Source organism: Pogona vitticeps, chromosome 4 (assembly GCF_051106095.1).
Source record: "Pogona vitticeps strain Pit_001003342236 chromosome 4, PviZW2.1, whole genome shotgun sequence".
NCBI classification, from domain to species: Eukaryota; Metazoa; Chordata; class Lepidosauria; order Squamata; family Agamidae; genus Pogona; species Pogona vitticeps.
In genome coordinates, this window is record NC_135786.1 from 226,468,413 (window position 1) to 226,496,183 (window position 27,771).

The window sequence follows — 27,771 nt, forward strand, 5'->3', positions numbered from 1 at the left end:
ACCATAAAGACCATCAAATTACAGCATGTTTCAATGGGAGATTCTTTACCCCAAGAAGTATGGTAAGGGCGGGGGGGGGGATGTTCATCAGTATTCAGATTTCTAATGGCAGTCTTGGGCCTCATCACATTTTTTCAAACTATATTTGTCTTTGAATCGATTTTTAACATAGCTCTCCCTATGCCCAGTTTAGCTGAATCAGAATATTTTTGATTAAGTTTGACTTCTTTTGCGCTGGGTGGATTCTCACTTCACAGCTGAACTTTATAAGTATCCCTTACCTGAATCAGAACAGCAGAATGAGTCAAAGCATCATTCAACATGGTCAGCACATTTGAAGTAGGGACCACTCCTGGGTCATGCCCCCAAGACGTAATTAATAAGCGGTCATAACCCTACAAAGCAGAATTGAAAACACAGTAATCATATTAAGATTCAGATGACTAAAGATTTCTATTAAGAATAACATCCTCTGGCATCTATAGTCTTTTGCAAATTGTGCAAGCAAGATTTTCCTAAACTCATTTTTTTTTTCAGCCTTGACGGGTGAATTAAAAAGCCTTGGCCTTTCTGTTTGGTGGAAAAATATTTAAATTTCCCTAGATTTGAGTTTGTTACTGCTATCCCTATAACTCTGTTACTGAGTATTCGTCTAATTGATTCTAATTCAGTACATTCTGAAGAAATAGTTGGACTATAATGACATCCTGACCAAATACAAACGTTTTTCTTAAACCCCCTATCTTGAACTCTTGTTTTGAAATTATCTGAATTTACTGCATTCTAGTTTCTTCTGCTGCATATAAAGTTTGTTAAGATGTTTTTTGAATGGCATCTGTTTCCTTATTTTCAAAAGGCCAGGTGAATTAGAAAATTAAACTGCTTAGGGCTTTTAGCCTAGATTAAATATCACCTCTCTGTACTACAACACAAGGAATAAAGCACTCTAGAAACAATTCCATTACAGAAAACATTTGTTTTCCCCAAACATGTTATACCTACCTGAAAGATTTCTGGCAGTTTCCGAAGCCTTGTACCTTTAGATAACAACAAAGATGGAGGCCCTTGTCCAGTAATGTGATAAATGTAGAGTTTGAACCATACTGAGCTAACTTCTGGAATAGCTGGCCCAATATGCTATGGAAAGATTTAAAAAGCAGTAATAAGTGTCACTGAAGCAAGAATGGAAAACATGATATTCTTACAATCTTTGGAAGATACTATTTTGTCAGCACATGCGTTTACCCTCCTGGTCTTACAAAGAAGCACCAGTGTTTTTAAAAGGCGATGATAGCAATACAGAAAACATGTCGCACTACAGGAATTTATAGCTAAGTTTCATATTCTCAGTGTATCAATGTGTATCAATGAATAATTTTGGGAACCTGTATTACAGCTGTTTTCCAACCAAGATTCCCGCTAAGTTGGGTGCGTGCACGCATGCGTGCATGTCTCTGCCTCCCTGCGCACAGCTGCCTTCATCCTCTGCACAGTGATCACGTTACGTTCCAGTCTCGATGGAACACAGCATGGGGGGGGGGGCAAATTTGTGGATGCTCACAGGGGTGAAGTCGCACACACGCAAGAAAAGTAGACAGTATATTGCTTCCAACTATCATGAGAAGGTAAAACTCAGCCAAATCATTTGAGAAGTCAGTCTGTTAAGTTATTAAGAAACTTATTCACTTGATTCACACTTTGCCTTTGGATCTAGGCCATATCTACTAAGTGGCTTGCAAGAAAGAATACAACAGGTGCCACACACATGCCACAACTCTACACAAGGAGCTGGCACATAAAAAGGAGCATTACACCAGGTCTGACCATTAGTCCTTCTAGCTTGTCCGTCTACTTTTTCAAATAAGGCTCCTCCAGTTTCAGGCAGAGGCCTGCCTCCATGATCTGCTACCTGACCTTTCTAATTAAGACACCAGAGACTGATAACCTATATTAAAGATATAGAAAACATCTTCTTTCAAAAAGCCTTTTATAAACCCACTGCAGATTAATTATGTTTGTCTGGTTTTAACTATGGCATCGTTGCACTGACTAGTTCTTGCTTACGTTAAGAAAAGTGTGGTCAGTGCCAGGATCCTGCTGGAAAGAAACTGCATGGAGAAGGTTAATTGTGAATGTGGCTTCCCCTTTGGTGCGAGGCCCACTGCATGATAGTTGCAAACTTTTGACAGTTGCAAATTTGCATGACTCGTTGTCTGACTGATTCTACCAAAAGGCAAACTGCTTGTATGATTACCACCTTCATGCACATTTTGTTTCCTAATGAGATTCTGGCCAATGTACTTTAAATAGTTAAATGTCCATGTTGGTTTTAATTGCTGTGAGTACTTTTTGCTGCTGTGTTGTTGGGAGGCAAGTAGAAAGCACTTCAAATAGATGCTATTTTTGTGAGTGGCAAACGCAAGCAAAGGGCGTCAATACCCTGCTAAGCGGAAGTGCTACATAAATGCGAAGACCAAGGAGTTACACAGGAAGTGATCTCTTCCCATTTCAGTCAGTATTCGTTCGAGTTGTTTCTTACCTGGGGCGTACAACTGCTGATGGGTCGGATTTCGTTGGTGAGAGGTGCCATGGAGACGAGCAGTGTGTAGTTCTTGTTCAGAACTCTGCTGCATGTTGCAGGATCCAAGCCAAGCAAGCTTTCGCAGCGCAGTAAATCCAGAGGAAAGCCTACATTAACAATGTCAAAGACACTTGGAATACAGATAGAGAACGAACATATACAACTGAAAGGGGTACAGGAAAGGGGGAGGGAGAAATACAAATTTAGATGGTCTCTTCCTCTGTATTTAAATGCAACTTAAAACTTACCCATTTATAAAGGAGCCCAACAAGAGGGGGAAATACCTTGGCTGATAAATGTCTAATTCATGAGCCCTGCCAGCCCACAACAAAGTGGAAAAGGCTTTTTTTTCCCCCTGTAGCAGATGCTATTTCTAATTTCCTGCCCATTAACTTCACTGGGAAGGGGGAAATTAAGGCATAGGTATTTTATTTTTTGCAGTTTTGAGTGGCTGATGGGGCTAACTGCTCTGACATCTCGGCAGCCTTAGGCAAACCGTTTCATAGAGCTGCCAGAAAGAGGTGATTGGCAAACCACTTCCAAGTACTCTTGTACCCAGAAACCACTAAGATTCTGTCATGCATTAAACAGCATGATTAAAATGAAAGACCACCCACACAACAGCCTTCTTATGAAGAAAGGGAAGGCAAGGGAGCCTCAAGACCTTTGGGGGTAGAGGGAGTTGGAAGTTTTTAATTTTCAAAAATCTGCCCCAGTTGATGATGTTATCAGCCTTATGCTGCTTAAGGTACGCTACTAGATTTCAGCCAGTGAGATTCCACCAGAATCATAAAATAATGGAGTTGGAAGGGACCATAAGGCCATCAAGTCCAAACCCCTCCCTGCTCAATGCAGGAATCCAAATCAAAGTATATCTGACAGATGGTTGTCTAATGATTCCATGTTGGAGCACTCACCACCTCCTGAGGCAGTTAGTTCCATTGTCATACTGCTCTAAAAGTCAGGACGTTTTTCCTAAGACTCATCTGAAATCTGGCTTCCTTGCAACTTGAGCCAATTATTACATATCCTGCACTCTGGGATGACTGAGAACAGATCCTGTCCCTCCTCTGTATGACAATTGTTTCAAATATTTGAAGAGTGTAATTGTATCTTCCCTCAACCTTCTTTTCTCAAGGCTAAACATGGCCATTTTTTTCAGTCTTTCTTCATAGGGTTTGGCTTCCAGTCTCCTGATCATCCTTGTGGCCCTTCTCTGAACTTGTTTCAGTTTGTTGGCATCCTTTTTAAAGTGTGATGTCCAAAACTGGACACAGTACTCATGATGAGGCCTAACCAGTGCTGAATAAAGGGTAGCTAATACTTCATGGAGACTATATTTCTGTTAATGCAGCCTAAAGTAATGCTGGTCTTTTTTTGCAGCCACATTGAGCTCTTTAAGTTTTCTGATTTACAATTCCAAGATCCTTCTTGCTCATAATATTACTGAGACAGGTATGCCTCCATCTTGTACGTAACTGTGCATTTGGGGTTTTTTTCTCTCCTAGGTGTAGAACTTATCCCTTATCCCTGTTCAATTTCATTCTGTTGTTTTCAGCCCAGTGCTCAAGCCTATCAAGATCTTTTTGACTTTTGTTCCTGTCTTCCGGTATTCACCATTCCACCCACTTCTGTGTCATCTGCAAATCCAGTAAGCATTCTCTGCACCCCCTCGTCCAAATCATCAATAAAAATGTTAAAGAGCACTGGTCCAGAACTGAGCCTTGCAGTACCCTACTTGCTACTTCCTCCCAGCCTGAAAAGGAGCCATGGACAAGCACTCTCCAAGAACACATTTGGAACAGTTTTTCAAAATCAGCCAAAGTCTTTCATTAAAGTAGGAACCACCAAGCACATACAATGGGTAAAGAGTTTCTTCGAAAACAGAGAGGTTTTTACTGTACCATTATTGGGCTGCTCAGGCTGTGTAACTTGAGCCACTAGATCCTTATTGTGTCTCAGAAACAGTATGGTGTTTCGCAGAGTAAGTGCATGATCAAAGTATCTTTGAGCTTCACCCTCTCCCGTGCTCTGAACCTAAATAAGAAAACATGAACATGTGCTTTTCATGAGCTGTTTATATCAATCCTATTGACATAAAAAGTTGAATCTAGATATTCCAAGCATTCCAAATTCAGTAATTATGAATGCAGGACTGCTTTAATACCTATAAAATATTAATAAACACGACTACATGTCTAGTACTTTAGCTATCATATATTTGCTGAAGACAATATTGTAATGCATTTCATATAAGTGAACGGCATTTAGACAGTATTCTCCAACCTAGCACTGTCCAGATATGTTGGATTAAAATGTTTATTATTCCCAATTTCAGTAGGGCAATATCTATGCTGTTTGGGGATATGCCACAGTTCACCTCTTCTGGAGGGTATCGGGCCAGAGAAAGTAGACGTTGTTCCATTTCTGTAGGTTAGGTTTCTGTATATTTATTTATTAGATTTATATACTGCCCATCTAGAATGTGTCTACTCTGGGTGGCTTACAATATATAAATAAACTAAGATAAAATCCAGATTAATCCAAGATGGGAAAGGAAAAAAGAAAGGGGGGGAGAAGAAGAAGGAGAGAAAAGAAAAAGAAGAAAAGGGGTGCCCTATCAATTCTCTCAACATCTACAGAATGCCAGTTTAGGTTTCATTACATGTTGTGGGAGGAAGTTAAATACAAATGGATAGGATGTGATTTCTTCAAAGGTAATGGAGGAAAGTGTCCTATTTGCACTATTGTTCTTTCTTTTATTTGAGTAATTAGATGGAACAGAAATTCTTTAAGAGGGCAGTAATTTAAAAAACACTCTATCACAATTACTAGAAGAGGAAAAATAAAAAAAAAGAGAGGGGAAGATGTTCCTTAACAGGAAATGGGCAAATAATGGTACTTTTGCTCATCAGGAAAAGAAAAGTATTCCCATTTTATGAGAAGATATTCTGAAAGTTAATGTCACATTGCTTTCTGGATTTTATGAATGTAAGCATACAGTAACTGTGCCGCCTTTCATCCATGAAAGTGCTACTTTTAGAATTTAACTGCTCATATGGAATATATGTGATGCGTGAAAATTCTGCAGAACTAAACCTGACCACCGTCATCACCCTTTAACCCCATGAACTTACATTTACCTTTTCAAGTTCTACAAGAAAACTGTCCAGAGACTCATCTGACAATTTTCCCACTTCAAACATGGTGACTGCATGACTTTTCAAATTCTGTAAGAAAGGCAAAATTCAGGTCCTCATGACTTTACAGATTGGTGCCTTTATCCAATATTCAACAGAGTTCAAAACAATGTATCAGGAGTACAGACATGGTTATCCCTTGTATTCAATCTTTTTTTGCTTGTCTTTGAAAATTATTTTCAGCAATTTCAGAATGCTCTGTTTGAGCAAAGAATATATTGAGTTTCTTTTAGAAATTTCATTTCTACCTGAAGCCAAGGAACATTTTGAAGGGTTTTAAAAACATTTTTCTACCAAGATGGTAAGCAATCTGACTTACTGGAGAGAGATTCCCCATCATTAAAAAGGCAGTAAGAGTTGAATCAAACAGGAAGGCGATGCGCTTCGTGTGCCCACTAGACATACTCAAGCTGCTCACACTGGCAGTGTCACCTAAGAAGCAACAACAAAATACAAAAGCAAGACTGGCAACGTCAATCATTCTGACAGCTAGTAAATAGTCTATGGTATGAGAGGTTCAGCTTCCCATTCCTAAAAACAATTCCCTGAGCTTCCCCTCTCATAAACCCATGATGTCTTGTCTTGCCCTGACTTACTAGGTAACATCAGCTAGACCGCTTTATCATCACAATGTGCTTATCTTACTGCTGCAAATAAGCTCAGAAGCAGTCAGGCGCTTCTTTGCTGCTAGGCATCCCTGAAGTCCGTTGCAACTGGGATTCCAACCACTTGTTCATAGGCTGTCAACTCATTTCCAACTACAAGTAGGTTAACCACTTAAAAGTCATCTAGACTACCTTGCCTGTACAGACAAGCCACTGGAGACAGAGACTCAGAGGATTTCAAATAGGCAGAGGAATCCTTCCAGAATTGTGGCAAGATAGTTCAGCCACAATCCACGGAACCCAAACCAAAAAGTGCTATGGCAAGAAACAATAGCGATGCAGAGCATGAAGGGGAATGCATTCTAGTTGCTCACCTTGGTCATCTTGACTATTTGTATCTGTGTCTGTAGCAGATGATCCAGCCTCCTGTACTGGACTCCTGCTCTCCGCATTTTCCCAGGATAAGAGCATCTTCTGTGGGTCCAAAGTAGTTCTGGCAACGGGGGTAAGGGCCAGAGGAACATAAAAAGAGCACTGCTGGATCAGACCAGAGAGCCATCTAATTCAACATTATGTTTCCCACACTAAGCAAATGCCTCTCTGGAAGCCCACAAACAGGCTGTGAGGGCAGTAACATTTAAGTAGATAAAAAACAATGTCTGAACTCCTGTTACACATAGGAAGTCAAAACTAGAATAGGCCCACTAGAATAAGTGCTTACTTCTCTCTCTGAAAGACAACATTTTGGCAGGGAAAAGAGAGGTTTAAGATTGAGTCATGTTATCCCTCAAAAGGGCACCCTCCTTAGTATATACTTAGTAATTTTTTTCACAATATTTTTTTCCAAAATCTCCTTGCCTAGTGCACACTGGGTGTCAGTGACTACAGGATCGCTGAAGGTGAAGGCAACTTGAACAAAGATACTGTGAAAAATATAAACTGTGAACAATAAAATTATAGTAAACAAAAATGCAACTTTTGGGGATGGGGAGGAACCACATGACTAAATCAAGACTTTGTGAGTAGTGGCTTAAATCAATTAGATTTTAATAGTATTCACCATGAATAGCACCCTTCCACTGCTGCTCTTCAGCAGCTGATTTGAACAGTCACTAGAACACCATATAGGAATTTTCTGTCTCCAAACACTTTAATGATGGATGCCTCTTGAATTTTGACAAAACGAGATTGCTTTGTATCACAGATTTCAAGCATCAAACCCAACCTCCTCGTCAACACTACCTTTTCTCCTAATATTCTTAGACAGACAAAATTCCTTTTTCCTTCCAAGAATGAATAGCAGTTGTAGGTTTTTCAGTCTGTTGGGCCATGTTCCGGAGGTTTTTCTTTCTAATGTTTAACCAGTATCTGTGGCTGGCATCTTCAGAGGACAGGAGTTCTAACTCTAATAGGATCCTGGCTGTGAAAGCCTTTGAGAATACAACGAATGGCAGTTTTTTAGCCCAATCTTAATAGATTTGCAGAAGAATAGGTACCACCAGATTCAATGGTATTTAGACACAGGTAAGTATGCAAGGGACATGGTGGCGCTGCGGGTTTAAACCGCAGAAGCCTCTGTGCTGCAATGTTGGAAGACCAGCCATTGTAAAATCCACGTGATGGAGTGAGCTCCCATTGCTTGTCCCAGCTCCTGCCAACCTAGCAGTTCGAAAGCAACCTAGCAATCTGAGTAGATAAATAGGTACCACTATGGTGGAAAGGAAACGTATCTAATCGTGCTGTCCATGTGACCACGGAAACAGTCTACGGACAAATGCTGGCTCTATGGCTTAGAGACAGGGATAAGCACCATGCCCTAGAGTCGGACACGACTGGACTAAATGTCAAGGGGAACCTTTACCTAAGTATGCAAAAGATCACACTCTGAATCTGTAATCTGGAAAAGCTATTTAAATCAGGATGATGCAGTCACAGTGGCTCAGTGGGGCAAGAAGACTGATCACCTTTGTTTTCAGTAAAGGAACATAACTATGTACTTACTTCAGCCTGTTTATAGATGGAACATTTCGCCATGAGGAATGAAGATTATCTAGATTTATTACTTGGCCCTTCTTATGAGCGAAACCTAACCGGCAGTACATGGAAACAGCATTCTGAAGAGAAGACAACATTCACAAATCAGTACCTTGCATTTTTGTTTAACAATTCTAAAAAAGAGTGCATCATGAGGTCCCCCAACCCTTATACAACTGGACTGAGCAGTGGCCTACCTTTACTAGTGACAGGTCTATCTCTAGGACATTCGCAAGCTGGAAGTTTAAAAACATTTTTAAAAAAAGAATTAGTGATAACTTTTGTGCTAAATGAAATCTATTAGTGTATTTTCACTCAGTAGGATCTGATCATTCAACCAGTCAAAATACACTGCCTTAACTAAAGAGGTATTTAAAATATTCAACAGTAACCAAATTATTCATTTTTTAATATTCTCATGATCAAGAAAATATGCAATCATCAGTCTGGCCAATTTGATCAGCAGGCCCCTCTTATTCTGAATTAATTTCTTAAACTAGTGCAGAGTCAAAACTTTAAGAAAAGTTTAAAACACAAACTCTGATGTGGCATCTAAAGCCATCACCTACATAGACTAGCCATTTATATTTTTCAGAACCACTAGTTTTCTTTAACAAGCCATTTAGAAGGTTTTTTTGGGGTGGGAGGTGGGGGCTCAAGCCCTTGACTTCTATCTGGCTATTCCTGGGTCTCAGTCTAGTCCTTTGATCTTCCTCAGATAGCCACATCTCATTCCTCATGATACCCATATCTGGTCGTTTACTGCACTCTCTCCCCCCCCCCCCCCCGGCCCCCTAGTTTTAAAAGGTTCAATCTCCTCTTCAAATGTTTAGCTACTGACAGGAAAAGCATTAAGCTAAACTTGGCTAGCACTGTCAGTTGCACCTTTTACTTAGAAAAAAAGATCTGTGAAACGCATTGCTTCTCCCTCCCCACCAAAGAAGTTAGCTATCAATTAATTCCAGACATGACAGTCTGGCACTATTTTTTCAGGGTTAACAGCAACAAAATTACACAAGGAAACACTGCACACACAAAAAAGAGACACTGCGTTATCTACGCAGGTGCTCACACTCACTGTGTGATGATGGACTGGGAAAGCATCAAGCCTTCCTTGCTCAATCTATACTCCACTTGGGAGTTCCCACATGCATGTTCACTTACTGTAGGGAACTGTGGGCATAGAGCTCAATGCGTGAATGTCTGGTTGACACAGTTTGTACAGACAGAAAAATGAAGTACGGGTCACTTTGGCTTTTCATGCAAACAATAACTTCAGTGCAGAAGCTACCAGGAGCATGGGGTCATTACGTGAAGACAGTGTAGGCTGACAGAGTCTCAATTCTCCATTACGTGGGTCGTTTGAGTATCTCTGCATATATCTGAGCCTATCATTCAGTCTCCCAACAGATTCCTGTTTGCCAGATGCAGGGAAGTGTTGAAAAAACAACTACTTACCTCTGCCACATTTGTATGTTCATCTATTGAAACAAATATCTTGTACAGCAGGGTTTCAAAATAATCACCCTGAACTCTGTTCATAACAAAACCTTCAAGCGGGGGCACTGAAAAGAGAGGCTGCATAAGAATGTGGTTGGAGGATAATACTGAATATATATCAGGCCCCAACATAAAATCGTAGAAATACATATCCCTACCTCTCTGTCTAAAAGGCGAATCCAATTTAAAGAAGACCACCTCAAGCTAAGCTAATGAGATGCCCTCATTTTTCAAATTGTATGTTAGAAAGTAAGAATGTGAAAGTACTACATCTACAGGATCATCTATATGGTATTTGCTGCAAACCCTTTTGTTACAGTTTGTAGCAAATTACACTTGTTTCATTGTTTTTACCCACAAGGACATACACTGCCAAATCTACTGTCCCAATTACATACAGTGGGGTCTCGACTTACGAACCGCTCTCATAGGAATATATGGACTCGACTTACGAACTTAGATTCAAGTTACGAACTCTTTTTTTCCTTTTTTTTTTAAAGCTAAGTCATCTTAGGTTAAAAGGAAAAAAGAAAAAATATCCCCCTCTAGTGTCAGAAGGCGGAATAGCAGCTTCCCATTAGTTTCTATGGACGAAAAGAGCAGATACGGATTAAATGGTTTTCAATGCATTCCTATGGGAAATGCAGATTCGACTTAAGAACTTTTCGACCTGAGAACTGCCTTCCAATACGGATTAAGTTCGTAAGTCGAGACCCCACTGTATCTGTTAGAACTCTGCTACCCAACCCTCTCTGGAGTATGAGTGCAGGAAGGTTTCTGCTCTGAAAGGACTCTTATGTTAAGAGATCCGCAGCTGTGGATGACAAAATTCTCTTATTCGGTCACCTACTGTTTCATTTCATTTCAAATATTCTGAAATACAGTGGTGCCTCGCTTAACGAGCACTTCGTTTAACGATGAATTCGCTTAGCGATGACTTTTTCGGAGCGTTTTTGTGCTCCGTTTAACGATGGTCCTTATGGGCGATTTTCGCTTAGCGATCTTGGGACCATGCTTTGCATAACAATAAAATTTTTGGGTCCTCTGTTTCGCTTAAGGATGGTTTAAACAGCCTCATGTTTGATGTTTTTTAAATGTTATAAAGTTAAAGTTTACTGTTTAAAATGTTTGAAATCATAAAGTGCACTTAATAAACCCGTTGTTAACCAAATTTGACTTTGTTCTGACTCTTTTTTAATTTATTGTTGAATTCTTTCCCCCCATGTACTGAATAGGTTTCAATGCATTTCAATTGGGGAACTGCGTTTCGCTTAGCAATGTTTCCTATGGCGATTTTTGCTTAAGGACGGCAATTCGTTCCTATTGGAACGGATTATCCGGTTTTCAATGCATTTCAATGGAAAACCACATTTCGCTTAGTGATGTTTTCACTTAGCGACAAATTTTTTGGAACCAATTAAAATGGTTAAGCGAGGCACCACTGTATTTTAAACAGTTTTTAATGCACCAGAAAACACAAAGAGATAGGCATGAATGCTCAAATGGAAACAGAAGAGAAAGGGAGGTTAAACAGAAGACTGTGTGCTAGTTATTTTATGCTGAAATATCTTTTATGTTGTCAGTAAACAGGAGGAGTCATTTTATGAAATATTCATACTCACCTGCTATGCAACTATCATCTGAGATTGGTACATCAAGGTAAATAAACCCTTTATTATATAGACCTACAGAAAGATAAAAATGTTATTTTATCCTCCCAAAAATAACCCTCTTCACCCCATCATCCTTTCATTCAGTGGTAAAATAATGAAACTAGGTTTGTCAGAAAACTGATAGAGAGCACAATAGGTACTGTATTATGTATAGAAGCTCAAAGTAGTTTGACTTGGAATTTCATTTTAAGTCCCTCCATTCATGAGCAACAAGGTTTTTGAATGGAACAAGAGTGCCAAATGCAGCAGCTGATAAGATAGCATACATTTAACATTCCAGACTTAAGATTCCAGACTTGAGATTTACAGAACTGTACAGTCCTTTCTGTTCCCCACTCTTTTTCAACAAGTGACCTCCATAAAATATGAAATTCTTTTCATCTTATCTTTATAACCCAATGCTATCCAGATAATCTCTTCCCTAAGGATAACAGGAATTGTACCCAAACACAGCTAGGATATTCCATGTTGGGGAAGCTTGTAAAAGCAAAAAGTGTGCTGGTTATATACCGCTCTATAGTGCTTAAAGCACTCTCTGGGTGGTTTACAAATGAATTATGCGGATTACATATACAATGCTATACAATGAACCCAGGTCAGGTGGAGAGCTTGGATTGACTGCAGTTTAACCACTGTGCCAGAAGGCTCCTTTAAAGATCCTGTGTTGTGATACTGTATTTTAAAAAAAAATGCAGATCTCAAGATAAAATGAACAAGTTGGAATCCAAAGAACAGTTTAAACAACTTCCAACAGTCCAAGAAGTCTATTATCGTCCACCCATAACATGCCGAACGACAAGTTTCCCGCTTTGAAAATAAAAAGGGTTTTAAAAAAAAAACATTTTCTGACCAAGCATTAGGATCAGTAGTGTCAGCAAGAGAAAACAGAAAAATGCACTGTTATAGTGGTGAGTTTTAAGCAAAAGCCTAAGTAATTCTTTGGAGGAGAGCCACTGTCTGGAGTAACAGCTTGGTGACTTATCATCTTCAATCTACTAAATAAACACAAACACACAAGATACTGCTATTCTGTTCAAAAAAGGTAAACCCAACTTACTGTGAACTACATTGTAGTCCAGAGATCCAGCAAGCTGAGGACCTGAATCAATGATTTTATCAATAGCAGATTTTTCAGAGGTAGTGCAAATCTGGTGAGAAATGTTTACAAGAAAACACACTTAAATTTACATAACTTTTTAAAAATTATTCCAAGTAGAACTTTGACAGACGCTGCTGCCACACAGCTCAGCCTCATCCCAAGATCTACTAATGGGCTAATGAAGCAGGAAGATTCCCCAATCTCAATTACACAACTCTGTGTTACCCAATGAAACCGAGTAGCAGGAGGACAAGGATTGATAATAAGGAGACACTTCCTCTGACAGCATGCATTTAGCTTATAGAATTCACTTCCACACAATAAAGCTAAGACTGCTTTTTTAAAAAGAGATTTTAAACAAGTTTAGCGGATAACAGTCCACCAATGGATCTACTAGCTGTGACATCTAAATGGAAACTCTACATCCAGAAGCCATTTACTTCTGAAAATTATATGCTGGAGACATCACAGCCATATGGTTATATTTTTTTATTTCTTCGATAACGAGGCATTACTGCGAGATATGCAATTCACCACAATAACAGCTTTGGAGCCGTAATGAATATCTTTTGTGTTCCTGTTATCATGGGTAGATTCATATTCAGGCATGCAGACTGTCTATACAAAGTTGGGGAGTATGTCAATGCTGCCACTTCCACAGTCAAATCCATCATCTTCCAATGGATGGAGCCTGATGAGTCTGAATTGGGGAACATCTGCTGTTCGTGAGACTTCTCCATGTGAGCCATAATCCTGATTATTTAGGGCCCTAACTCACAGGGAGAGTCCCCAGAGAGAGCAGAGACTCCTGAGATCAGATCGGCATTATTTCTTGTCCTTGCAAGGTTTACCCCGACATATTAAAGAATGCTTTAAGAGGAAACGCAAAGCTTAACCTTTGGCTAAACTAAAAAAAAAAAAATTATGAAAATACCTTTATATCATCCTCTGTGATGTAACCGGCCTGAACAACCCACCAGGCATCTATGGCAATCTCAACTGGCTTCATGGGTAGCAGATCACGGGCAGTTTTCCTTCTGAAAAATTTCTGAAGTGATACAGTTCATTTCAGATGGCACAGATCACAGAGAACAAGGAAGCATCCAAGTAACAATCTAATAACTCAGAAGCAACTAATATATACAACAGTTCCTGGATACAACATATTTAAACCTGAAACAACTGCATAATAAATTACAGACCACTTCGGTGGGTTTTAAAAATGTGCAAGTTTAAACCGAACCAAATGGGATCCCAGGACAGAAAATTCTACAATTGTTTTATGATCAGTTTCTGACAGATGAAACCAATGCTGCTTTTGTTCTTTTTAGACTGAACCTTGGTTGTTTAGATTTATGTAATCTCAAAGCTGGGCTTGTATAAACATATTCTGAGAACAAAGATGTAGTGACTAACTGCATAATTCAAAATGTGGCAGGGACACTGGGCATTCAGTCATTGTTATATACAACACCAACTTTCAACAACTCTACTAGCACCCTATAAATCTCTGAACACAATTCAAGGAATTGATTTCAGTCTATGACGTCCTCAGTATGTTTAATGTTTTTTTTCCATTACGCCCCACTGTAACTTGCAAGTTTAGTTGAGGGTAATCACTGGCTTGGACCTTCCATGTACCAAACACACAGAATAAACACTGAATGAGAGGACAGGATCAATGACAAATCATCAGCTAGCTGTAACATTTACTAGATTATGTTGTCCACTGGGTTACTGTCAGACATTGCATGAAAACTGCAGTTAGCTCAGAACACAGCAGCTAGGGTACGTTAGGGAACAATTTATGTCAATGTTGACATAAATTCATTGGTTGCCAGACCATTTCAGAGCACAACCCAAGGTGTTTATGTTTAACTTTCAAACTCTAAATGGTTCGAGATAAGAGTACTGAAACTCTGCCTTCTCGGTCAAAGAAAGACAAATGCGGTTTCAGAACATTTTACAGTTAAGTTGATTATTTTAATCTTTTTGTGTTAAAGGCATATCTCTTGACAAGGCTATCAGTATTACATTAGATGAAAAACAGCAGGAAGATGGGCAAAAGGCGAAAACTAACCACGTACTTTGGATGATCTACACTGATTCATTAGATCAATGTACTGGTTTCTTCCTATGCCAAGAAGCCTTAAGCCTGAAAAAAAAAAAACATTTAGAAAGTCACTTTAAAAAGCATTGCACTTCTAAAATTATTCAGAGACAAAAGAATATCACTCTCTATCATTGTTTCCACCCTTGTAACTATAGTTTCTTGCCTGTTTTTTTAACAGCTATTAAGTGCATCATCAGGTAAAGGGGGGAACTTCCAGGGATCTGCTATATTTCCTGACCCATTCCTACTCCAGAACTTCAAAAGGCTTTGAAAAACAGAAATGAACAGAAGATAATTTGTAGTTTTTTAAAAAGCTCCCTTTCTCCCTGCTAAAAAATGGACCAAGATAACTAATATACTCAGGTAGACTTTTGCACCATGATAGTGCAATACAGTATTTTGGTTAAATATTTTGGTTAAATATTTTGGCTAAATATTTTGGGGGACCATTTTTCTCAATTTTGCCCATCCTTATTGAGGAAAAAAAAGAGGGCAAATAGTTTTACAAAGCCTTGTGACTGGTGACACCAGTGACCTTTGTTATGAAAGGACCCAATGTCATTTGCCATTACAAGACATTTAACTGGAGGAAATAAATGTTCCTGTTTTGTTTAAAAACATGACCTGCTGTGCATTTTCATCATGTCATTTTGGCACCAAATACTTCCCCCTTGATTCAAAAACATGTCTGCAAGTTAAATCTGAGGCACACTTATGTCTTTGACTTGTCTGAAGTTATAAAAGGCTTTTTAAGTTTCAGACAATGCAGGCCTAACACTTTTATCAAAGAGACCTTCTATTAGAGGTTTCCAACTGTAGGCCGCATCACATTCAGGATCTGCACTGGAGAATGGAGAAGAAAGGGCAATAGAGAAGACGACCTATAGCTGCTTCTGTAAGAAGAGCATCAGGATGGAGTTGCTATTCTGCTGTTCTAGTTAGAATGATCAGCAATTCAGACAACCAAATTCATTGCAGATGGGAAATGTTTAGTTGGTATGCTGACAACTCTCTGTTTGAGCCAATACACTGGACTATGAAATGAGCAGAGTACCCTGGCAATACGTAAACTGGGGTGGAGAACTGCTGGCCTTTCCAATGTTTCAGTTTAAAATTTCTCTGACTTCCATCCAGCATGGTCAATGGTATGGGATTATGGGAACTATAGTCCAAAAACATCTGGCGAGCCAAAAGTTCTCATTAAAATAGAATTACAGCATGATACTCTTCTGCCAAACAGGAATATTACTCTTCACTTTCATCCTTTACTTTGTAGCCAAGCAGTGATTTTTAAATAGTTACACATGTTTTGCTAAAACATTATAAATGCAATTATTATGGCTTGCAACAGCTAAGTTAATAAAAAACTATTTCCAAGACAATCAGCTGGTGAAATGTCAATTTTGTTCTCTTCTTCATCAGCACTGAATTCTATTAAACTACTCCTAACAAGTACTACTGTGTTAAAAAACTGTCATGCAGTTATGGTTTTGAAACCCACAAAAATATATTTTCAACATACTTTTTGAAATAACATTTATTTTACACATATCAACAGAACAATTTCAAACTTACAATCTGCAGCAGTAAAATTGGGCAATGAATCATAGCTTTTTTCACTGTTCATTATATCCTTAAAAATAAAAAATCACGTTAGATTAATTGTATTTATTTTGTTAAAGTGTACAAATGTTACATCATTATATATGCTAAACACACTTTGCATTCAAACTTTAGCTTACCAGGGTTTTATTCCTTTCCCCCACATTTAATCTCACAAGATTTAGAACAGAACTAAATTCCAACCCTATTTTCCATTATTAGAAAATAAGTGGGTACTATATTTCATTTATTTCGTATATTTCTCTCAAGGTGGCACACATAATTCTCCTTCTCCACTTTATTCTCACAGCAAGTCTGTGAATCAATCAGGCTTAGCGGGCATGACTGGCCCAAGGTCACCCAATGAGGAACACGATTCAGTAAGAATTAAATCCTGAATCTCTGAAGTGTCAGGCCAACACTATATTGCTACAGGACAGTGGGTCTCAACTAATGAACTGAATAGTTATCAGAAGCTGCCTATTAATTCTAAGCTTTGACATATATATTTATTCCTCCCATTTGATGAGACACCTATGTTTTGCTGCTTTTACTAATTACAAGTCTGGAAGCTCTTCTGTCAAAACAAAATAACTGAGCTGTGAGCCCAAATTGCAGTTACCAAGGCAGTTTGATGGAGAGTACATTGCCTGATGTTTCCTATCAAAAGCAGCCTGGCAAAAAGCTAACATTAATAGATGTGTGATTCCATTTGGTAGGCATTGCACTACAGCAACAGAAATTGCTAAGAAGACACATTAGGCGTCACTTAAATGTTTTTCTTAGCTTACCTCCATTATTCCTGTGTAATATGAAAATGGTGTTATCCGCAAACCTTTGACCATGATGTCTGACAAGTGGTATGGGTATAACATGAGATGATCTCTACTGTATTTTAACAGTTCCTCATAGTATTTACGTTCATCTTTCTTAACATGTTTAACTACAAGAGAAAATAAACTTTAGCACATTTAGCAACACAAATTAGTTTAAATGTTAGCTTTCTATGGAGTGTGAACAAAAGTTTGCGGAACTTCCAATGCTGACTTGTTGTTTCACTTGCACTGAGATTTAGAGTATGCTTTGTTTACCTACACATACAAAGACAAACCATAAAAAGGAGGCAAGCAGAATACATTCAAGCATATGGCAGAGTAGCAGAAAGACTATACTGCATCACAAACTCATCTTCTTTCAAGTGAAGGAAAATTATTCATGAACCTGAACAATCTGAAAAGGAGGACAGCTATCTAGAAGAGTACCGAAACTGAACCACCCTGTAGATTAACACCAACACCTAGAACTGAAGCTGAATAAGGAACTGGGTATGCAGAAAGATGTGCTGTGAACTTGAGAACCATAAACACAACAGCAAATTGTGTTTAGCAGCAAAAAAACAAAATAATACAGAGCAACTGTATGGTAATAAGACATGCCACAGTCGAGCAGGACCGCTGAGGACAGGACATTTTGGAGGTCGCTCATTCGTAGGGTCAGCATGAGTCAAATGTGACTTGGTAACACTTAAAAACAACCTTTGGGTACATTTACAAAACACATTCTAATGAAGAGTAACAATTCCCTACATTCTTTCCTTACTCTGTGCCATTTTCTTTGTGCATTGCCTTCTTCCCTCATCCAGACTCCCTACTCATTAGTCACTTCAGTACTGTGCACAAAGCAAGCAGAAATGTATTTCTCAAAACGCTGTGGCCAGTGACACACATTTTCAAAAGTGTTATCCAACTCCCGATATAGAATTTCTCTACTCACCTAGGTTATTGCGGTATCGTAGTTGATTGCGGATACTATACAGTACAACCTGCTTTTCATATTCCCGTTGTGAATTTCCAAGACCCTACGAAACAAAACATTCCCTTATAGTCAAACTGCTAAGAGCTTTCCATAACATACTACACAGGAATGTTTACAAGCTAACGCTGGGCACACAATGATTGAAGTCAGTGTCACTCATCTTGATAGGGTTTGTTTCTGAGTAAATACATATGTTTAGGGCTTCATCTTTCCAGAGTTTAATGTACTGCTTGCCCTAAAGAAACTGTCATAATATGAATCATGTAGAAGCTCCAAAGCATTTTGAGATTTTCTTTCTGAACTTTTAAAAACTAATTCATGCATGGTAATTCCTTATACAAGTGGCAAATATAATGCATGATAGCAACTTGCTTGTGCTTAGTGGTGCCATACACACACTGCTCTAATTTAGTATTATGAAGACAAGCTACTGCTTACACACTCTTCCACTGTGTGTGTTCACAAGGCGATTGCAAGCTTATTTCAGACTAACCACAGTTTAGCATTACACTGGTACACTATACTGCAATTAATTCCAACTCTTGCTTTCTTGAATGGGCTTCTTTAAACAAACCATAATTAAGATTAGTCAGTTTATGGTATTTAGATGACACAGCAAGATACAGCTGATCTACAACAGAAATACTTCTGAATTTTTCCTCATGGTCATCCTGAAGGTCCAGAGAGGGTGTGAACCCATTATTTGTAAGGCTTAACCAATTTAGCTTTCTGCATTATGTCCAAGCTAGCCCACTGTCAGGCACTGTATCATGCTACTAGCAATATACTGCAAATTGTTTTCAGTCCATGGTGCTTAACAACTGCTATTGCTGTTGGCAGATATATTCTGCCTGTAACAGTTTGGGTCTGTGCAACTGGCTGGCCCTAAGCAGGGAGCCAGAATACACATTTGCCAGATACTGAAGTTGACATTTGCAAGCTACGGGTCAAACTACCTTTAGGCGCAACCCACATACTAAACTACTGAAAGCCACAAGTCAAAATATTTGAAAGAAATGCTGATTATTGCAGTGATACAACTGGACAAGCAGGGTTAAAAGTTTCACAGGGATCATATACCTCAGGAATTAGGCAAAAAGATCATGCAGATAGGCACCTCAGGCTTACAGGGTCTTTAGCAGCAAGATGAGGAAGATGTGGGGAATCACAGCTGGCCAGAGTCAAAAATACAGGGCTAGAAAATCCAATTTTATTTAAAATGACAACTTTGTTGCCTAAATAAATTGGGGGCGTAGATGCACTCTGAGGTCCTTCTTGGAGTGGTGAGATTAAAAACAATGAATAAATGAAACTCCACAACGACCTTGGACTACACCAATAATAACACATAAAAGAAGCTGTGGTGGTTCAAACTAAAGGTCCACCTAGTACAGCATCCTGTTCTCACAGTGGTCAAACATATCACAGTGGGAAACCCACAACAGGTCAGAAGTGTGCCACAACACTCTCCCTGCTGAGATACACCCCCTGCAACAGGTGATCATTTTAAAGCCATCATTATTAACAGTCACTGACAATCTTATCTTCCATGGGATGCTGGCTAGAGTCAGTGAACGCTTGCAGCAAGCAAAACTTTTAAGACACCCCAAGACTGACATTTTTGGAAATAACGTGCAGCCATGGATAGATAACCTCACCCCTTCACAAGGCAGCAGCAATGCCCACAAGAAAGAAGAGTGGCTCCTCGGAAATCCCGTAAATTTAAATTAGAGGGAAAAGAATTAGCATCAACGTCAAGACTGGAGAGAGAGAGAGAGACAAGGCAGAGGAACACGAGTCCCGGGGAACTACCTGACACTAGGTGGGTGGGGAAAGAGCAGCGGATCTCCTGGGGCTCCTAACTGCTCTGGGGTCGTAAGAGGTCATTCCAAACCGGGGGGAGGGGCAAGGCGGGGTGGTCGGGAGGGGGAGGGAAAAGAGGGGCGTGGTCGACTACGGGGGCCGGGAGGGGGTCAGTCAGTACCTGCTTGATGCTGGCGGGAAGGCGGGCCCAGGGGTAGTTGTGGCGAATGTGGAACTCCACGTCCACATTCATGGCAGGGAGCCGGGGGGGGGGGAGAGGAGAGGGCGGTTGGGAGAGGACCGCCTTCCGCAGGCCGCCCCCCGCCTTCACCCCGGGGTCGGCGCCAGGCCAGGCGCGCACCGGCCACGACCCGAACGGAGCCGCCCGAAGACACCCGGGCCGTCGAGCGAAAACTCCCACCTCCTCCTTCTTCCCCTCACCGCGCGCTTCCGCGTTACGGACCGCGGCGGCGGCCACGCCCCCTCCTGTGCGTCACTTCCGGTTGGTGGCCGGTGGAAAGACCCAAAGGTGGACCGGGGGGGGGCGTTTTGCGAGCGAGGGTTATTTCGAGAGAACGGGAGCGTTTGCTCCTCATAGACAGAGACTGGTAATATTTTTTTAAAGGTTTAAACAAAGTTTAAATTTTTGAATATCAGCGAAAATCTCGGTCTCTCTGAAGGAGCGGCAATAAGGTGCCCTTGTGGCGTCACTTTGTCCTGCCCAAAGGGAAACTACAACTCCCGTCATGCCTTGACAACTGCTCCCTTTCGTTTCTGTGGGAGCGAATGGGAAGGCAGCTAAATTGGGGGGACGGGGAGGCGTTTCTCCTTTAGGAACATCATCATCCTAGAATTGCAGAGTTGGAAGGGGCGGGGGGGGGATTATCAGGTCCAATCTCTGTCGAGGAGGATCAGTGGGGAATCGAACCTCCAAAACTCTGGCTCCTCGGCCAGAAACCTTAACCACTGAGCTATCCAGTACTTCCATGATGTTGTTATAGTACAGTACCTGCTCTCAAATTGCCTCTCATTCACAGCAACCCTCTCATGTCTTGTCAACAGTCCTGCTCACCGTTTGGGAACACAACCCTGTGGATTCTTTTTCGGAGTCAATCCACCTCGCATTTGTTCTTCCTATTTTCTTGCTGCCTTCCACTTTTCCCAGTATGATTGGTTTTTTTCATAATTTATACAATGGAACAAATCAGAAGGAGCAAGTACAAAATCTGTATACTTGTGAGACATTGGAAATATGGGAAAAATACATGAGATTATTTGCTCCACCTATATCCCCTCTATGCTGGATTATCTGAAATTTAAATGTACAATTCAAAAATAGGAAAAGAATTGGAATTTATAGAATAAGAGACCTATCTGATGCATAGAAACCAATAACAATTAGACAGTTGGGGGACAAAACAAAGGAAATAAAAACTAATTGGTTACATGGTTGTTGTGGGTTTTTCGGGCTCTTTGGCCGTGTTCTGAAGGTTGTTCTTCCTAACGTTTTGTTAGTCTCTGTGGCTGGCATCTTCAGAGGTGCTGTCCTCTGAAGATGCCGGCCACAGAGACTGGTGAAACGTTAAGAAGAACAACCTGCAGAACACTACCAAAGAGCCCGAAAAACCCACAACAATCATTAGATCCCGGCCATGAAAGCCTTTGCGAATACATTAATTGGTTACAATTGATACAGTACAGGTATTATACCTGATTTTTTTTGGTATTTGTTTTTTCCCTTTTTCCTTTTGGATAATTCGTTTATACTGATGTCTATAAACTTTGTTATATTGTAATTTTCTTAGATTGTTGTTTTATGTGTTGGAAGCTGCCTAGAGTGGTCATTGACTAGATAGGCAGGATATAAATGCAATAAATGCAATAAATAAATAAATAAATACAGGTAAGAAATTTGGCAACTGAATTATACCAAAGTTCCGGGCCTATGAGAAGCTCACAGAACTAGAACAATATAGTACTATATAGAAAAAGATCAAAATAAAAGGAGGGGAATAACTTCAGTAATGTATGAACATTTGGTTGAGAAAGCATTTCCCAGGGGTATGGGATCTAAACATGGGAAACTAATTTGAATATCAGTATATCAGAGAAAGAATGGATGGAAATATGGACTACATATCCATATAAATTAATATCAGTCAAAGCGAAATAAATGGTTTTGAAGGTAGTCCACGGATGGTATTGGTACCCCACAAAATTACACAAAATTAATGGAGAAATCTCAGATAGGTGCTGGAGAAACTGTGGAAGTAAAGGCACACTAGAACACATGTGGATCTCTTGCCCCAAAGTGGAAGCATATTGGCAGGAAATAATTAAATGGATCGAAACATTGTTGAAACAAAAAAAAAAGAAGCTTTATTATTATTTTCAATATTTAAGGATGGAAATGAAAAATTATTCAATAAAGACCTAATTGTACATCTTATTGGTGCAATAAGAGTTGAAATTGCACAAAACTGGAGAAATGCTTTGTATACAAAGCAAAGAAATGCTTTGTATCTGTCAGTACAAAAATTTGAGAACAGAATCTGCCAAATGGTCCTGATGGAAAAGCTGACCAATGAAATTAAAATATATAGAGGGGAAATAAAACAGGATAATAGTGGAGTATTTATGGCTGTGAAATAGACTTTTGTCCTATTCAGGGGATGGGTGATTAGTGTGTCTTGTTATGGGTGTATTGTTGTGATAAAGAGATTATCTGTCACTGTGATTGATAGGTGTCATTAGCTGGTCTTTTGTGTGTAGTGATCCCCGGTCCTTGTGGCTGGGTAGAGGATGTTGACCTTTTGCACGCTGTATTTTTCCAGAGCTGGAAGCCAAGTTTTGTTGAGTTTCAAACTTTCCTCTTTTTTGTTGAAGTTCTGCTGGTGCTTGTATACACCCACAACAAGACATACTAATCACCCATCCCCTGAATAGGACAAAAGCCTATCTCACAGCCATAAATACTCCACTCCCAAGCAAACTACACCAGAGCAGAGTGCTGTCCTCTGAAGATGCCAGCCACAGAGACTGGCGAAACGTTAGGAAGAACAACCTTCAGAACACGGCCAAAGAGCCTGAAAAACCCACAACAACATAAAACAGGATAAATTTATGAAAACCTGGAAACCATTATTAACATATGGAATTAGCTCAAGAAAAGAAGAATGTGATTTGGATTGCTGGCATGTAATATTTTAAAAAGAATTAATTATGTTAAAATTATGAGCTAGTGGATGCATTGAAAGAATGTGTAAATAATGTGATCGTATTGTACTACAATTCTAACTTGCATTGTCATACTACGGATGTTAATAAAATTTAAATTTAAAAAATGATGTGCCTAAAGCAGGACAGCCTCAGCTTCAACATTTTTGCCTCCAGATATCATTTAGGCTTGATTTGATATAGGAACCACTTGTTCATCTTTTTGGTAGTATAAGAATAGTGGTTTCTTAGAGGACCCCAGGGTTATGGCTCTTCTCTTCTATTCACATTTTTTTCTATTCTGCATATGTGTAAATGTGAAATATTCTAGAAAAATTACAGTCTATTCATGTATCTGAGGAGGTTGGCTCTTGCCCAAGAAAGATACTGTATTGGGAGGAAACTGACGAGGACCTTCTCTGTAGCTGCTTCCAGACTTTTGAACTCCCTTCCACAGGAGGCCAACCTGGCCCCATCTTTGCAGTTCTTCCTCCATGCTATTTTGTTATATTCTGTGTGCTGAGGGCCCAGTTCCATTGCAAATAAGAATTGCCGTGGAATCGCGTTAAATTAAGGTGTCTCCGTGAAGAGAACGGAAACATGGATTTGTTTGCCCAGAAATCGTGCTTTTTTGATCGGAAGTGTGGTATTTTACAATGACAGCAGAGGGGTCATTTATTTTAGCATGGTTGGCAGCCACTCCCAGTCCTGCTGTAGGTCATTTTTGAAGGGGGAAGTGAATGAAAATTTATGAGCCAGGAGGGTGCCAAAGGCTTTAAAAAGTCATCAAAGAGCTGCTCACAAGTTGCTTCCTGCTTATGGTGGGGAAAATTGTTTTCACCTCCTCCTTTATAATCATAACAACGAGACATATCCAGACTCAGTATACAGCATATAACCAAATAGCATGGAGGATAATTACATTCTATTACTTCAGCATTTACATTCAAGTAACACATAACCCACATTAAAGATTAGAAGTGTCTAATATTTTGAAGAAGGAGGAAGGAACAATTTTCCTCCACACAAGTGGGAAGCGACTTACGAGCAGCTGCTCTGTGTCTTTTTTAAAGCCTTCGGCACCCTCCTGGCTCATAAATTTTCACTCACTTCCCCCTTCAAAAATGACCTACAGCAGGATAAAATAAAAATAAAAAAATATAAAAAATAAAATAAAAAACCTTCTGCACCGCCCACCACCACGTCCTTTCCCAGAAAGAAGTAAGGAGTCATCAGCCACCACTACTACCTCCAATGCCGCCATGAGTGTTGATGACATATAAACATCTCATGGCTGGAAAGAGAAACAAGCAATGGAGGCGGGTAAAGAGAGGACGGTTTGACAGAGATGTTGTTGTTTAGTCGTTAAGTTGTGTCCGACTCTTCGTGACCCCATGGACCAGATTCGATCTTACGACTGCTGGTCTTCTGACCCTGCAGCACGGAGGCTTCTGTGGTTTAACCCACTTTGTTTTAAAAACAAACTCTTAGGGTGGTGCTAATGAACTGTGCCTTTTAGTGAAAAAAAATGAAAGCCTCGCCCCAGAAGGAGGACAGGATATGAGCGGGATTTTTGTTTTGATTTCTTTGTTTTCTTAAAGGAGAGGAACCAAATAGGATCACTTGAGGAGCATATGCTATGTGAATGCAAGGATAGCACTAGATGGGATACCTCTACCCATCATTAAGTGATCCTGTTTTGCCTGATTCAGGCAGTTCTAATTAAGCTACTCCGTTTCCCAGAAAACAAGACCTAACCTGAAAATAAGCCTTAGTGTGATTTTCTGGATGCTCGTAATATAAACCCTACCCAAAAAATAAGGCCCAGTTAATTGGAACCCCACCCTCCACCCTTGTGCGGCAACCAGAAGAAGATGACATGACTGTCTTTGTATAAATATAGATGGTTGTACATGGAAGAAGGAAAAAACATCCCCTGAAAATAAGCGCAAATGTGTTTTTTGGAGCAAAAATGAATACTGTATATAAGACCCTGTCTTATTTTCAGGGAAACACGGTATTTAGCCAAGTCCTTCCTATGCTAAACTAAGTTTCATGAATAGGCCCATGTAAATCAATAGAACTTACAGAGCAGTTGACTTACCAAATCCTCATTGATTTAATTGCCTTTTTGTTGTTAAGTCATTACGGTAAGTTCGTCCAACTCTTCGTGACCCCATGGACCAGAGCACGCCAGGCCCTCCTGCCTTCCACTGCCTCCCAGAGTTGGGTCAAATTCATGTTTGTAGCTTCGATGACACTATCCATCCATCTCATCCTCTGTCGTCCCCTTCTCCTCTTGCCCGCATACTTTCCCAACATCAGAGTCTTTTCCAGGGAGTCTTCTCATCAGATGGCCAAAGTATTGAAGCCTCGGCTTCAGGATCTGTCCTTCCAGTGAGCACTCAGGGTTGATTTCCTTCGCAATGGATAGGTTTGTTCTCCTTGCAGTCCAGGGGACTCTCAAGAGCCTCCTCCAGCACCACAATTCAAAGGCATCAATTCTTCAGCGGTCAGCTTTCTTTATGGTCCAGCTCTCACTTCCATACATCTCTACTGGAAAAACCATACCTTTGACTATGCGGACTTTTGTCAGCAAGGTGATGTCTCTGCTTTTTAAGTACTGTCTAGGTTTGTCATTGCTTAATGGCCTTACTCTAGTGCTATTTATTACAGCGAGGAACAGTATTTTGGCCAGTGGAGCAAACAAGAAGCATGTACTTCAAGGCAGTGGTACTTTCCAAAATACTTCATAGATGTTTGAATAATTCTTCTGGAAACTAAACTGTAGAGTTAATCTTTCTGTCTTGTGTCTCTCCTCACCCTGCACCCATACTGTACAATGAGACATTGCTATTCAGCACCAGATGCACACTTTGTAGATAGACCTTTAAGAAAAGGAAATAGCCCGAGGTTCCTTAGTCGTTTTAGTGGTTTTGTCAAACGGTAATTGTTTATTGCATTTATAATTTCTAGCACTTCTACATTCCAGCCCAGATAAAGTATGAGTGCTAATGGCCAGAGGGAATAAAAATAATACAGAATTAAAAATCCATTTTTCAGAGGAATAGAACTTCAAAAGATATATTAACTGGCTGTAATATTCATACTAGCGGAAGCTTTCCTTCTAATGCAAATAGCAGATGTGTGGAGGGGATGGGAAGCGGTCCCTGGGGAAGAATGATTTCAGGGGACAAACCAGTAGAGGTTTCTCTACACCCAGCATCTGGGCCCTGACTTGACTTCATCCCCCCCCTGCACCTGCTCCTTCCTTTAAAACCCCTCTCATTTATATAATTGCTAATTGTGTGATTGGCATCTCAGCCATGTTGGCCTTCAGATGGCCGCCATTGATCTTTGGCGGATAGCCCAACTGCGCCCCTATCTAGATGTTGGGTCGCTCACCACTTTGGTCCATACGCTTGTAATCTCGAGATTAGACCACTGCAATGCTCTCTACGTGGGGCTGCCTTTGAGATCTATGCAGAAACTCCAGATGGTGCAGAATGTGGTGGCCAGACTTCTTACTGGGGTAAGGAAACATCAACATATTACTCCCACTCTGGCCGCCTTGCATTGGCTGCCTGTTCGGTTCCGCATAGATTTCAAAGTCTTAATGCTTACGTATAAAACCCTAAATGGTTTAGGGCCTTGTTACTTGACGGAACACCTTCCTCCCATCTAGATCTACCTGTATCACCCGATCTAGCCAGGAGGTGAGACTGAGGAGCCTAACACCAAGGGCGGCCTGGAAGGAAAAAACAAGAAACCGGGCCTTCTCGGCAGTGGCTCCTTGTCTCTGGAACAATCTCCCTCCTGTGATTTGCATGGCCCCTTCCCCGGGCATTTTCAAATGCCAATTGAAAACCTGGTTGTTCAAGCAAGCCTTCCCTCCATCCACTGTCTGAATTTTTATTTTGTGTTTCTTCGATCTTTAATCACTGTGTTTCTTAGTAATATATTGTCCTTTTAATCTGTAAATTGTTATATATTATGTTGTTACCTGCCCAGGGTAGTCTATATGACTACATGGGCGGGCAATCAATCAATCAATCAATCAATCAATCAATCAATCAATCAATCAATCAATCAATCAATCAATCAATCAATCAATCAATCAATCAATCAATCAATCAATCAATCAATCAATCCGCTGTTCTCAATTGTGGTCCTGTTTGGTAATTCAAATCCTACTTCGCTTGTCCATGGGACTGAACTGTGCCACCCTATCCCTGATATTACATACATGATGTGCTCATGTTTTTCAGGATATAACTTTATAGATCCAAGCATTTTGAAGGGCTTCCATGAGACATGTAACATCAGCAGAAATGCAGCCTTCTTCCTGACTCAAATATTAGGCTTAATGGGAACCTGAATGTGTAAAAAAGGTCTGTGTCTTAGGCAGCTCCTGGTGTTAATAGCATTGTGCAGTTCATCTGCCTTTTTCTCCTTAGTGGCTTTATTTTCTGAAGAAAAAAGATGGAAGAAATGGTGGGAATCTTACATGCAGAGGACCACGTCATCTAT

The 27,771-nt window shown here is 40.1% G+C and overlaps 1 protein-coding gene and 1 long non-coding RNA gene across 3 annotated transcripts in view; one reads left to right on the plus strand and one right to left on the minus strand.

Moving 5' to 3' along the window:
• FAM91A1 (family with sequence similarity 91 member A1) overlaps positions 1 to 20,506 on the minus strand; it is a 29,364-nt gene extending 8,858 nt beyond the window's left edge. The window contains exons 1-18 of one of the 2 annotated variants that reach the window (XM_072999297.2): positions 20,207 to 20,506; positions 18,181 to 18,265; positions 17,199 to 17,350; positions 16,381 to 16,438; positions 14,780 to 14,847; positions 13,627 to 13,740; positions 12,651 to 12,741; positions 11,543 to 11,605; positions 9,879 to 9,985; positions 8,618 to 8,656; positions 8,388 to 8,500; positions 6,761 to 6,879; positions 6,101 to 6,213; positions 5,725 to 5,811; positions 4,486 to 4,618; positions 2,540 to 2,688; positions 1,003 to 1,137; positions 282 to 395 (exon numbers count right to left, since the gene is read on the minus strand). In XM_072999297.2, coding sequence (XP_072855398.1) covers positions 282 to 395; positions 1,003 to 1,137; positions 2,540 to 2,688; positions 4,486 to 4,618; positions 5,725 to 5,811; positions 6,101 to 6,213; positions 6,761 to 6,879; positions 8,388 to 8,500; positions 8,618 to 8,656; positions 9,879 to 9,985; positions 11,543 to 11,605; positions 12,651 to 12,741; positions 13,627 to 13,740; positions 14,780 to 14,847; positions 16,381 to 16,438; positions 17,199 to 17,350; positions 18,181 to 18,265; positions 20,207 to 20,278 — 1,812 coding nt within the window. In that variant the 5' untranslated portion in view covers positions 20,279 to 20,506. The remainder of the gene's footprint in view (positions 1 to 281; positions 396 to 1,002; positions 1,138 to 2,539; positions 2,689 to 4,485; positions 4,619 to 5,724; positions 5,812 to 6,100; positions 6,214 to 6,760; positions 6,880 to 8,387; positions 8,501 to 8,617; positions 8,657 to 9,878; positions 9,986 to 11,542; positions 11,606 to 12,650; positions 12,742 to 13,626; positions 13,741 to 14,779; positions 14,848 to 16,380; positions 16,439 to 17,198; positions 17,351 to 18,180; positions 18,266 to 20,206) is intronic. The other variant, XM_072999298.2, reaches the window with a different exon arrangement.
• LOC144588586 (uncharacterized) overlaps positions 1 to 27,771 on the plus strand; it is a 404,395-nt gene that overhangs the window by 126,587 nt on the left and 250,037 nt on the right. The gene's annotated exons all lie outside the window — the stretch shown is intronic.